At 40.9% G+C, this 12,553-nt stretch overlaps 1 protein-coding gene across 3 annotated transcripts in view; it reads left to right on the top strand.

The window, feature by feature from the left end:
* Positions 1 to 12,553, top strand: part of LOC124879156 (collagen alpha-1(IX) chain-like) — a 64,234-nt gene that overhangs the window by 50,254 nt on the left and 1,427 nt on the right. For all 3 annotated transcript variants that reach the window (XM_047383519.1, XM_047383520.1, XM_047383518.1), the window contains 20 exons: positions 594 to 647; positions 755 to 808; positions 2,512 to 2,565; positions 2,634 to 2,687; positions 2,789 to 2,842; positions 2,947 to 3,000; positions 3,084 to 3,137; positions 3,916 to 3,969; positions 4,936 to 4,980; positions 5,100 to 5,153; positions 5,264 to 5,317; positions 5,566 to 5,619; positions 8,241 to 8,312; positions 8,407 to 8,442; positions 8,545 to 8,589; positions 8,668 to 8,700; positions 8,946 to 9,092; positions 9,657 to 9,711; positions 9,849 to 10,043; positions 10,854 to 10,940. In XM_047383519.1, the coding sequence (XP_047239475.1) occupies positions 594 to 647; positions 755 to 808; positions 2,512 to 2,565; positions 2,634 to 2,687; positions 2,789 to 2,842; positions 2,947 to 3,000; positions 3,084 to 3,137; positions 3,916 to 3,969; positions 4,936 to 4,980; positions 5,100 to 5,153; positions 5,264 to 5,317; positions 5,566 to 5,619; positions 8,241 to 8,312; positions 8,407 to 8,442; positions 8,545 to 8,589; positions 8,668 to 8,700; positions 8,946 to 9,092; positions 9,657 to 9,711; positions 9,849 to 10,043; positions 10,854 to 10,940 (1,309 nt within the window). The remainder of the gene's footprint in view (positions 1 to 593; positions 648 to 754; positions 809 to 2,511; positions 2,566 to 2,633; positions 2,688 to 2,788; positions 2,843 to 2,946; positions 3,001 to 3,083; positions 3,138 to 3,915; positions 3,970 to 4,935; positions 4,981 to 5,099; positions 5,154 to 5,263; positions 5,318 to 5,565; positions 5,620 to 8,240; positions 8,313 to 8,406; positions 8,443 to 8,544; positions 8,590 to 8,667; positions 8,701 to 8,945; positions 9,093 to 9,656; positions 9,712 to 9,848; positions 10,044 to 10,853; positions 10,941 to 12,553) is intronic.

Raw genomic sequence — 12,553 nt, 5'->3', positions numbered from 1 at the left:
GCTTCTCAATTTAGTTGTTCACAGTATTCCTAATCTTAGGACCCAAAGAGGACTGGATATTATCTGACTTTGGCTATATATTGTACGTGTTATTGAAGGTAGAGAATGCCAAAATTTGGTGTTAAACAATTCTTGAGTTACCTTGTTGGACCTCTGCTCAGGTCCAGGATTTAATGTCTTGTGATCAATGGATGGATGAAACCTTCCCCAGACATTCATAGTTGAGAGATAATAAATCTCTGTGATTTTCATAATCCCTGCACTTTCTTTGGTTGCTCCACCATCAGTCATTTCTGGATTAAGGTGATCCATAAGGATATCAACTACTTGGACTAATGTCAAAATTAGGAATACTTTAGGCATCAAATTCTAACACTGTGTGTTTTCTTAGATGTAAAGCTTTGATATTAAAGAATTACTTGTGTTAAGATCTATAACCGATAAAATACCAGACAGGATATACAGTGCAGTGTATGTTTCATTGCAACCACAACTTTGAATGTATTTCATTATGTTTTTTTGTGGTAAACCAGCACCAACCAATGAATGACTGTAATGATTTTGAGATTGTTTGACATTTCTATTTCCTTTAGGGACACAAAGGATTGCCAGGTGAGCCTGGAAGAGATGGAGAGCCTGGAGAAAAGGTGTGCAATAAATAAATGTTTACATAAATAATTTTAAAGTCATTCAGCAGTTTGTTCTGATTGACCCTGCTCTTATAATGTATATGTTTTTTGGTTTTTTTTTTAAGGGGGGTGTTGGAGAACCTGGTCCTCAGGGTCCACCAGGTCGCATGGGAGATGATGTAGGGAAAAATATTCAAAAATACAATACAATACAATAAAATATAATATACAGGTCCTTCTCAAAATATTAGCATATTGTGATGAAGTTCATTATTTTCCATAATGTCATGATGAAAATTTAACGTTCATATATTTTAGATTCATTGCACACTAACTGAAATATTTCAGGTCTTTTATTGTCTTAATACGGATGATTTTGGCATACGCTCATGAAAACCCAAAATTCCTATCTCACAAAATTAGCATATTTCATCCGACCATAAAAGAAAAGTATTTTTAATACAAAAAACGTCAACCTTCAAATAATCATGTACAGTTATGCACCCAATACTTGGTCGGGAATCCTTTTGCAGAAATGACTGCTTCAATGCGGCGTGGCATGGAGGCAATCAGCCTGTGGCACTGCTGAGGTCTTATGGAGGCCCAGGATGCTTCGATAGCGGCCTTTAGCTCATCCAGAGTGTTGGGTCTTGAGTCTCTCAACGTTCTCTTCACAATATCCCACAGATTCTCTATGGGGTTCAGGTCAGGAGAGTTGGCAGGCCAATTGAGCACAGTGATACCATGGTCAGTAAACCATTTATCAGCGGTTTTGGCACTGTGAGCAGGTGCCAGGTCGTGCTGAAAAATGAAATCTTCATCTCCATAAAGCTTTTCAGCAGATGGAAGCATGAAGTGCTCCAGAATCTCCTGATAGCTAGCTGCATTAACCCTGCCCTTGATAAAACACAGTGGACCAACACCAGCAGCTGACACGGCACCCCAGACCATCACTGACTGTGGGTACTTGACACTGGACATCTGGCATTTTGGCATTTCCTTCTCCCCAGTCTTCCTCCAGACTCTGGCACCTTGATTTCTGAATGACATGCAGAATTTGCTTTCATCCGAAAAAAGTACTTTGGACCACTGAGCAACAGTCCAGTGCTGCTTCTCTGTAGCCCAGGTCAGGCGCTTATGCCGCTGTTTCTGGTTCAAAAGTGGCTTGACCTGGGGAATGCGGCACCTGTAGCCCATTTCCTGCACAAGCCTGTGCACGGTGGCTCTGGATGTTTCTACTCCAGACGCAGTCCACTGCTTCCGCAGGTCCCCCAAGGTCTGGAATCGGCCCTTCTCCACAATCTTCCTCAGGGTCCAGTCACCTCTTCTCGTTCTGCAGCGTTTTCTGCCACACTTTTTCCTTCCCACAGACTTCCCACTGAGGTGCCTTGATACAGCACTCTGGGAACAGCCTATTCATTCAGAAATTTCTTTATGTCTTACCCTCTTGCTTGAGGGTGTCAATAGTGGCCTTCTGGACAGCAGTCAGGTCGGCAGTCTTACCCATGATTGGGGTTTTGAGTGATGAACCAGGCTGGGAGTTTTAAAGGCCTCAGAAATCTTTTGCAGATGTTTAGTGTTAACTCGTTGATTCAGATGATTAGGTTCATAGCTTGTTTAGAGACCCTTTTAATGATATGCTAATTTTGTGAGATAGGAATTTTGGGTTTTCATGAGCTGTATGCCAAAATCATCCGTATTAAGACAATAAAAGACCTGAAATATTTCAGTTAGTGTGCAATGAATCTAAAATATATGAATGTTAAATTTTCATCATGACATTATGGAAAATAATGAACTTCATCACAATATGCTAATATTTTGAGAATGACCTGTATACACAGTATAAAATGACTGAAGATGAAACTTCTTATTGTTTTAGGGGCAAAGAGGACCAATCGGATTCCCAGGAACCCCTGGAGAGAAAGGAGATCGAGTAGGCTTTAAGCTGATGACTCAGTGATTTATTTTCATCGGTATAATCTGACCCCTATCTGTTTACAGGGTGCTCCTGGTTACAACGGTGTCTCTGGACCCACTGGCCCTCCTGGAGCTCCTGTAAGCAGTCTTAATTTGTTCTGACCTCCTCTGTTGTCTCTCTTTGCACTTGTTCTTAGTCATGAAGAGTCAGGATATTAATGACAGATCACTGTTCTCAGGGTGTGGAGGGAGCCCGAGGACGACAGGGGTTGCCAGGGCCTAAGGGTGATGATGTGAGTCCTGAACTTCATTTCAAAGTTTGTGTTAGATTTCAAGGTAGGGTTTTAAAAACTTATTTAAATTAAAATCGTTTGAAATTTTTATATTTTTCGTAAAGGGAGCTGTGGGACCTAAAGGACAACCAGGTGTGAAAGGAGAAAAAGGAGAAATTGTAAGTATTATAATGTTTAAATATATTTTTTCCAGTTTGTTTATTTTCATTCACATACATATCTGTCTGATGTGGCACCATAGGGTGAGCCTGGCGAGGATGGGCTGGATGGGTTTCCTGGTGCTAATGGTACCAAGGTATCTATAAAATCTGTATAACTAGTTTTTTTCACCCAGATTTAAACATTAATTTACTTAAGCTTGCTAAAATTCATCTCACACACTTATTTGACCTGTGCAAGTGGGAACTGTACTTGTCCAATCATCAACTAACAACAGCCTCAATTAGGTTTTATTGAAGCATAACTAGGATATCTACGTCTGGTGTAATTACTGCATCACATTTTGATTTCCAGAAAAAGGTTTCAGGACCTAATTTAATAAAGTTTACTAATTGTTTCCCCAGGTATAACATTTGTTGTTTCAAATAAAATTTACTGTTTCCAAAGTTGGGACTAAGCTTCCATAAACCCTCCATTCAGTGGGAAATGAAACTGTGTGAGAACAATAAAGCTTACTCATTAGACCCTTTTAGTTGTTAAATGTCCTTGTTTCCTTGTTCCTTGTTAGATTGTTTATTAAATTTATTTATAAATCTGTTACATATAAGTATATAAACATTTTTTGTCACAATCTATCAACTGCATGAAACATCTATGAAACAGACTTCTTTTTGTCATTGTTGGTGTTTTGGTTTTCTTAAACAACTGCAAAATACATTTTCTTCCTGCACAGACTGGAGATCAGTGCTTTAGCAGATCCACATTTTGTTGTCTATGTTGCTTAGGTTGACTGAGCTTGACCAGTGTGAACTGTATGAGGTTCCGCTCTGTTATATCACTCTTGTTGTTTCCACCTTCATGTAAAATGGAAAACAAATACACCCCTTTGTACTAACTGTGGGTGTATTTATCAGGGAGAGCCTGGTGCACCAGGAGCTGTTGGAATTAGAGGGATTGTTGGTATTCCAGTAAGTGTAAATTCATTATCTTTTCTTTTCAATATCTTACAGTCAGCAGTTTAATCCCACTTTTTAGGATGGTGTTAATTGTGAAGCCCATGTGGGGCTGAGGTCAAATTCAAAACTAAAATTCTACACAGTAATTATTATGAATAACGTCTATGCATTCTTCTGTAGCACAATGTTATTGCTTCAACATTTAATAACTTTATCCTACAAGCACTATATCAGCACAGTAATTAGCTGCCAGTAGGTGCCAAACACCAAAATTCAAAAAGTGTAAAGAACAGCAACTGCTACTTATTGCTACAATTGTAACTTTTTGTTGCAGCTAGCTTTGCTGCAGTGCTAGCTTGTATGTAAACAGGATCAATCAGATGAGATTCTGTTTCAGATGCATTTTTACTTCCTTTTTTATCTCTATGCTAATGAAAAATTATACAATGTTATTTAGTGTGTTTTATGTTTGTTACTGCTGCTTGTTAATGTTGCTAAATCCTTCAATCACCACAAGCTAAGGCTGCAACCCCTCCAATGTCCTTTTCTGAGCACAAATCTTCCTTTTGTTTGGAAAGAAGGTGAAATAATTGTAAAGTAAAACAGGACAATTTTTGCCACATTACGCTTTGCAAGTATATTGAAATTTTTTGCGTTAAGTGCAGAAAATGCTATGTCTTTTTATCAAAATCAATATTTATTTCTTGATCTTAGTATTGACCAAAATAATTGTGATTGCAGTTTTTCATAATAGAGTCTCACTGCCTTTGCTTATGAGACTGTAATAGTAGATGAAAGAGAAGGCAAGATGGTAGAACGTAGAATAAGAAGTCGTTTCTTACTTACTTACATTATTAAACCTGTTTTTCACCCAGCTTTGTTAACACTTTTCACTATCAGTGTCAGTTGCCACTAAGACAAGACTAAACAAATGTAGAAAACAATTACGTTTCTTTTCATAACATGCGTTTTTCTTAGGGGTTGCCAGGGAAGCAGGGAGTAGTTGGACCACCGGGAGAAAAGGTAATTGTATTATTCATCTTTTTCATTAAGATTGTTATTACAACCAGAATTTTATACTCTTTCTTTGAGCTTTAAGCTATAGGAAGAAAACATATTTCTGCCTAATTCTGTGGTTTTAGGGTGAGACCGGTTCTGAAGGACCCATGGGGCCAGTTGGGCTTCCTGGAAAAACTGTGAGACGCTGCTCATTAAGTTACTTTTCACAGACTAAATATGGAAACGTATTTTTATATTGTTTATTTGAAGTATTTGCAAACTGATCTAGATTGTTTGTATCATGCAGGGGGAGGCTGGAATAGATGGAGAGGATGGAAAACCAGGAGAAAAAGGATCCACTGTGGGTTTGCTTTAACTTTAGTTTTTTTCCTGTTCATTTCATGTTTCATTTTCATTTCAGTTTCCGCAACGGTTTAGAAATGCACAGTTTGATATATGTGAGCCAATGACAATTTTGTATTGTAGTGGACAATAAAGAGTTATTCTATTACATAAAATTATATTCTATTCTATTCTGTTTTTTTCTATCTGTAATGGTAATAGATCTGTGAAGCACAGATAACTGTTGAATCCTATTTCAAAATGCAGGGCGAAACAGGAAAGCAAGGGCCAATGGGGCCTGCAGGTCCACAAGGAGTACAGGTGAGACACATGCAATTTCAGATCTTCTCTCTAGGTGCTGCTACATTGTATAAATAATTATGAAGTAAACGCTGAACCCCTGATGTTTGGGGTATGATATATATATATATTTACACACATGTGGTTATATCACTATGCATTTTTTTTTTTTTGTGTAAACTTGTTGATTTCTGTAATATTTGTCCCAAAACCATCTTAGTGCTGCCCTCTTTGGGTTGAAGTCCTTACTGTAGTTGAATTTTCCTATTTGCTCAAACGGTACAGCTAAGTTCATGTCTATGTCACAGCCCCGTGTTTGAGTATAAAACCATCTCACTCAGACACGCACCCATAGGGAGTCAGGAGTTGGAATTGCGAGCATTGATCATAGCGTTTCATGCTTTATACCTTTGATCATATGCTTTACTTGATATAATATAAATCTACATGTAAATGTAAACTTTCTAAAAATTTGTTACTGCTTTGACATTAGCCCATGTTAGCAATGATGCTGCTAACATCCCTGTCTGTCCTCCACTGCCTCAGCAGCAGCGGCTTTGGGCAGTGCTGAGACACTGCCTTGAGCCAACGGCTTGAACGGATAAAGCTCAGGCTTGTTGGATTCCACAAACCCTCTCCTAACCTCTGGTGATGAGGGAAGTGAAAAATCCTCCACCACAAAAGATCTATCTGTTTTGAAAATACCAGCCTTGCTCTGCTCTCGCTCTACAGGTCCTTCTCAAAATATTAGCATATTGTGATAAAGTTCATTATTTTCCATAATGTCATGATGAAAATTTAACATTCATATATTTTAGATTCATTGCACACTAACTGAAATATTTCAGGTCTTTTATTGTCTTAATACGGATGATTTTGGCATACAGCTCATGAAAACCCAAAATCCCTATCTCACAAAATTAGCATATTTCATCCGACCAATAAAAGAAAAGTGTTTTTAATACAAAAAAACGTCAACCTTCAAATAATCATGTACAGTTGTGCACTCAATACTTGGTCGGGAATCCTTTTGCAGAAATGACTGCTTCAATGCGGCATGGCATGGAGGCAATCAGCCTGTGGCACTGCTGAGGTCTTATGGAGGCCCAGGATGCTTCGATAGCGGCCTTTAGCTCATCCAGAGTGTTGGGTCTTGAGTCTCTCAACGTTCTCTTCACAATATCCCACAGATTCTCTATGGGGTTCAGGTCAGGAGAGTTGGCAGGCCAATTGAGCGCAGTGATACCATGGTCAGTAAACCATTTACCAGTGGTTTTGGCACTGTGAGCAGGTGCCAGGTCATGCTGAAAAATGAAATCTTCAGCTCCATAAAGCGTTTCAGCAGATGGAAGCATGAAGTGCTCCAAAATCTCCTGATAGCTAGCTGCATTGACCCTGCCCTTGATAAAACACAGTGGACCAACACCAGCAGCTGACATGGCACCCCAGACCATCACTGACTGTGGGTACTTGACACTGGACTTCTGGCATTTTGGCATTTCCTTCTCCCCAGTCTTCCTCCAGACTCTGGCACCTTTATTTCCGAATGACATGCAGAATTTGCTTTCATCCAAAAAAAGTACTTTGGACCACTGAGCAACAGTCCAGTGCTGCTTCTCTGTAGCCCAGGTCAGGCGCTTCTGCCGCTGTTTCTGGTTCAAAAGTGGCTTGACCTGGGGAATGCGGCACCTGTAGCCCATTTCCTGCACACGCCTGTGCACAGTGGCTCTGGATGTTTCTACTCCAGACTCAGTCCACTGCTTCCGCAGGTCCCCCAAGGTCTGGAATCGACCCTTCTCCACAATCTTCCTCAGGGTCCAGTCACCTCTTCTCGTTGTGCAGCGTTTTCTGCCACACTATTTCCTTCCCACAGACTTCCCACTGAGGTGCCTTGATACAGCACTCTGGGAACAGCCTATTCGTTCAGAAATGTCTTTGTGTGTCTTACCCTCTTGCTTGAGGGTGTCAATAGTGGCCTTCTGGACAGCAGTCAGGTCGGCAGTCTTACCCATGATTGGGGTTTTGAGTGATGAACCAGGCTGGGAGTTTTAAAGGCCTCAGGAATCTTTTGCAGGTGTTTAGAGTTAACTCGTTGATTCAGATGATTAGGTTCATAGCTCGTTTAGAGACCCTTTTAATGATATGCTAATTTTGTGAGATAGGAATTTTGGGTTTTCATGAGCTGTATGCCAAAATCATCCGTATTAAGACAATAAAAGACCTGAAATATTTCAGTTAGTGTGCAATGAATCTAAAATATATGAATGTTAAATTTTCATCATGACATTATGGAAAATAATGAACTTTATCACAATATGCTAATATTTTGAGAAGGACCTGTATGTTTCAATATGTCAGATTAAGCTAGCTGCCACTTTCCTTTGTCCTCCTGACTACAGCCCCGCTAAACCCCCTACACTCTTCCCCACACTTTGCCATGCCCCTCAATGTCTCTTGGCACTGACCACTTTGGTGGCATTTTTAAAAATTTGTTTGGGGACAGGGTTATGCTTTTACATCAGAATTTGTTCTACTTTAAATGTTTAATTGTTAGGAAAGCACAGGGATACCCTAAATTTACATTATCATTCATCCCATACTGTTTGTATCCAGTGCATTTATTGTGAATTTTTAATTAACAGGGTGACAAAGGAGATAAAGGAGCCACTGGGACCAAAGGAATGAAAGGTCATACGGGGCACAAAGGTGATCAGGTGGGAGAAATAACTGTTCTTCTTTGTGTTATGCTAAAATAACGAACACAATTAGCATTCAGCTGCATGTTATTATTTTGATTCTGTGGTTTAGGGACCAACCGGACCTGTGGGACCTAAAGGAAGTCAGGTAAGAGCTATTATGATTATATACAGTATATGTTTCTGGAAATGGTCCTTACAATGTTTGGTTTAATAATTACTTGTTTATCATGTTGCGTTTTTGAAACAGGGAGACCCAGGTCTGACAGGAGGCCCAGGTGTAAAGGGAAATCAGGTACTATCCAGATACATTTCTAATAGGCATTAATCTCTTTTTGGATCTAAATGAAGACAACCTATGGGTGTGTTTCAGGGCCCTCCTGGTGTGCCTGGCGTCAAAGGAGAGGTATGTAGAAACAACTGTTTCATTAAAGTATTGTCTAGTGAGCCTTTGAAATAGAATTAATTCATCCATTAATTGCAATGTTTAACAGTCAAACATTTACTACATGCCACACAGTCCTTCTGATACTATATTGTCTACCAAAAGCAGGCTAGTTTATAATTAAAGGAACAATCTTAGCTCAAAGAAATTAAAATATCCTGCTTTCAGAAATGCAGTTCATTTATGGATTTATTTTTTAACGCTAGCGTGGAGAAAAAGGTCAAAGAGGAGCTACAGGAGCTGAAGGGAGACCTGGTCAGCCAGGACATGAAGGTGTGGCAGGTCCCATGGGAGCTCGAGGACTGGAGGGAGATCCAGGCAATCCTGGACCACCAGGTCCCAGAGGTTTACCTGTGAGTCTATATACTTATATTTTGGTCACTGATAGGTTTATGTGTTCAAGAGCTAAATTCAAAATAAAAGCACTTCCTGTTCCGCTCATTTTACAAGTTTGTACAAGTTTCATTTATTTTGTTTCAAAGAAAAGCTTGAATTTCAACATATTTATTATTTAGGATTGAGAACATTTTCGTTCTATTGATTTTCTAAGGGAATAAATGCCTATTTCTATTTTTAGCAAGGTAAATATTACATTTGATCGATTTAAAAACTAATATTAATCAGCCTTGAGCAGATTTTTGGATTTGGTGCATTAAATGTTTATGTAATAATTTAGGCCTAAAGACAAACAGTACCAGTTTGGATTCCTAACCTACAGCTTTTCATCTGACCTAAATGTCATGGATTTGATTAGAAATGTTTACTTCATTCATTAGTGAATTTAGGCTTGACTCTGACACCTGACTTTTATTCGGAAAAAAATAAACATCTGTGCGTTGCAGGCATACGGCAATACGTTTCTTTTAAAAACCTTTGTTGAACTCTCCATTAGTCACTTGATATTGCTAATTTCGCAGGGCCCAAAAGTGAGTGATGAAAAGCTTCGAGAAATGTGCTCGGCAGTTGTTGAAGGTATGATTTGTTCATTTTTAACCTACTTCAACCTCTTTAAATATTCTCAACCATATACTCTAATTGACATAAGATAAATATATAAAATAAAATATATACTATGCTCTTCTGTGATAATAAATTTTTTGTCCATGTAGTACAATTAGAGGAGTTTATGAAGGAATTCTTAAAGAGGCCTGCAGCCATTGGTGCTCCTGGTACACCTGGACCAACAGGATCTCCTGGACCCCCTGGTCCAGCTGGAGCTGCAGGGGCGGCAGGCATTCCAGGTCCAATGGGTCCCAAAGGCCACCCAGGATTCTTTGGCCTTCCAGGTGCACCTGGAAATAAAGGTCAGTGCAAAATTAATATCCCATTATTCTTTTTGCACTGAACTACCTTGAAGATAACAAAAGCTGCTGGCTAGGGCGGCACCATATTGAAAAATCATGTAATGGCAATATCCGTAGTGATAAGTCCATGTTTTCCGCAGTTCTCTTCTTCAACAGGTGTGGGCATCCGCTGCAATGGTACTTCATCCAGCAGTCTGAATATGGTTTTTGCCATACAGCAACAAACAATTAATTCTTTGCAAACAGTCCTTTGGGATAGTAATATTACGTACACTGATATTGCGATTGTGATATAATTGAGACATGCTGTATTTATTTAGCAACCTTAAATTATTCTAGATTAGTTTCCAGTATTGTGTGTGCAATGCCAATAATGATAAGATAAACAAGACAAACAACAATACATACACCCACTATGACCTAAGAGCAATTTAGAGAGAACAATTAACTTTAACAATGCTTTGGACTGTAGGAGGAAAATGGGTTACCCAGAGAACCAATCCATGCATGAGGATAACATACAAACTGCATTCATATGGGCTGTGAGGCCAGACGTGAAACTAGAACCTTCTTGCTGCAAAGCAGCAGTGCTCATAATTGTTCTACTGTGTAGGTCCATGAAAGCACATAGACCCAAAACTAAATGTACTTTTTGTGGAGAAAGAGAGGCCTCTTCAAACCTATACATTTCTAGTCATGAGTATGAACAATCTGTTCGGCCTACTATTTAGTTTTGTTTTCAAACCTGAAATCATCTTTATTTCGTTGAAGTGTTAACATCCATGTCGTCCATGTTACTCCACTCTGCAGGTGAAGCTGGGCCAAAGGGAGACAAAGGAGACAAGGGAGAGGACGGTGTGGGAAACAAAGGAAGTCCAGGAGCACCAGGTATTCCAGGTAAGACTAGTTCAGAATCAGAATCAGAAAAGCTTTATTGCCAAGTACGTTTTTGGACATACAAGGAATTTGTTTTGGCGTAGTCGGTGCAATACAGTACAAATTAAACAGTATAAACATATCTACAATATAATATAAATATATGTGCACAGTTTTAAGTGAGTGAGAGTAAATATAGAGCAGTATAAGATGCAAGAGCAGTACAACAGTACAGGTGATCAGTGTGCAAGTAAAGCAGAAGTCCATGCTGAGCGTTACAGGTTACGGGTGTCCTGTCAGCAAAAAAGGGGGGGGTGTGGGGGAAAGGGAGAGTGTCAGGGTGGTTTCCGGGCTTTGTTAACCAGGCTGGTGGCAGATGGGAAAAAACTGTTCTTGTGGCGTGAGGTTTTGGTCCGGATAGACCGCAGCCTCCTGCCAGAGGAGAGAGTCTCAAAGAGTCTGTGACCGGGTTGGGAGGGATCAGCCAGAATCTTCCCTGCCCGCTTCAGGGTCCTGGAGGTGTACAGTTCCTGGAGCGACAGTAGGCTGCAGCCAATCACCTTCTCAGCAGACCGAATGACACGCTGCAGCCTGCCCTTATCCTTGGCCGTAGCAGCGGCGTACCAGATGGTGATGGAGGAGGTGAGGATGGACTCAATGATGGCTGTGTAGAAGTGCACCATCATAGTCTTTGGCAGGTTGAATTTCTTCAGCTGCCGCAGGAAGAACATCCTATGCTGGGCTTTCTTGATGAGGGAGCTGATGTTTGGCTCCCACTTGAGATCCTGGGAGATGATGGTTCCCAGGAAGCGGAAAGATTCCGCAGTGTCAATTGTGGAGTCACAGAGGGTGATGGGGGCAGGTGGGGCTGGGTTCTGCCTGAAGTCCACAACCATCTCCACTGTCTTTAGAGCGTTGAGCTCAAGGTTGTTCTGGCTGCACCAGTCCAACAGATGGTCCACCTCCCATCTGTACGTGGACTCGTCACCATCAGAGATGAGTCCGATCAGGGTGGTGTCGTCCGCAAACTTCAGAAGCTTGACAGACTGGTGACTGGAGGTGCAGTTGTTGGTGAACAGGGAGAAGAGCAGAGGAGAGAGAACACAGCCTTGGGGGGAACCGGTGCTGATGGTCAGGGAGTCAGAGACGTGCTTCCCCAGCCTCACGCGCTGCTTCCTGTCAGACAGGAAGTCAGTGATCCACCTGCAGGTGGAGTCGGGCACACTCAGTTGGGAGAGCTTCTCCTGTAGCAGAGCTGGGACGATGGTGTTGAAGGCAGAGCTGAAATCCACAAACAGGATCCTGGCATAGGTTCCTGTGGAGTCCAGGTGCCGGAGGATGAATTGAAGGGCTAGGTTGACTGCATCATCTACAGACCTGTTGGCTCTGTAGGCAAACTGCAGGGGGTCCAGGAGGGGGTCGGTGATGTTTTTTAGGTGTGAGAGCACAAGGCGCTCAAAGGACTTCATCACCACAGAGGTCAGGGCGACGGGTCTGAAGTCATTAAGCCCTGTGGTCCTTGGCTTCTTGGGAACAGGGATGATGGTGGAGGACTTGAAGCAGGCTGGCACATGACATGTCTCCAGTGAGGTGTTAAAAATGTCTGTGAAGACTGGAGACAGCTGATCAGCGCA

Source organism: Girardinichthys multiradiatus, chromosome 13, assembly GCF_021462225.1.
Source record: "Girardinichthys multiradiatus isolate DD_20200921_A chromosome 13, DD_fGirMul_XY1, whole genome shotgun sequence".
In the NCBI taxonomy this organism is placed as follows: Eukaryota; Metazoa; Chordata; class Actinopteri; order Cyprinodontiformes; family Goodeidae; genus Girardinichthys; species Girardinichthys multiradiatus.
Note: the sequence above shows the minus strand (reverse complement) of the source record. Positions and strands in the feature narration are given on the sequence as shown.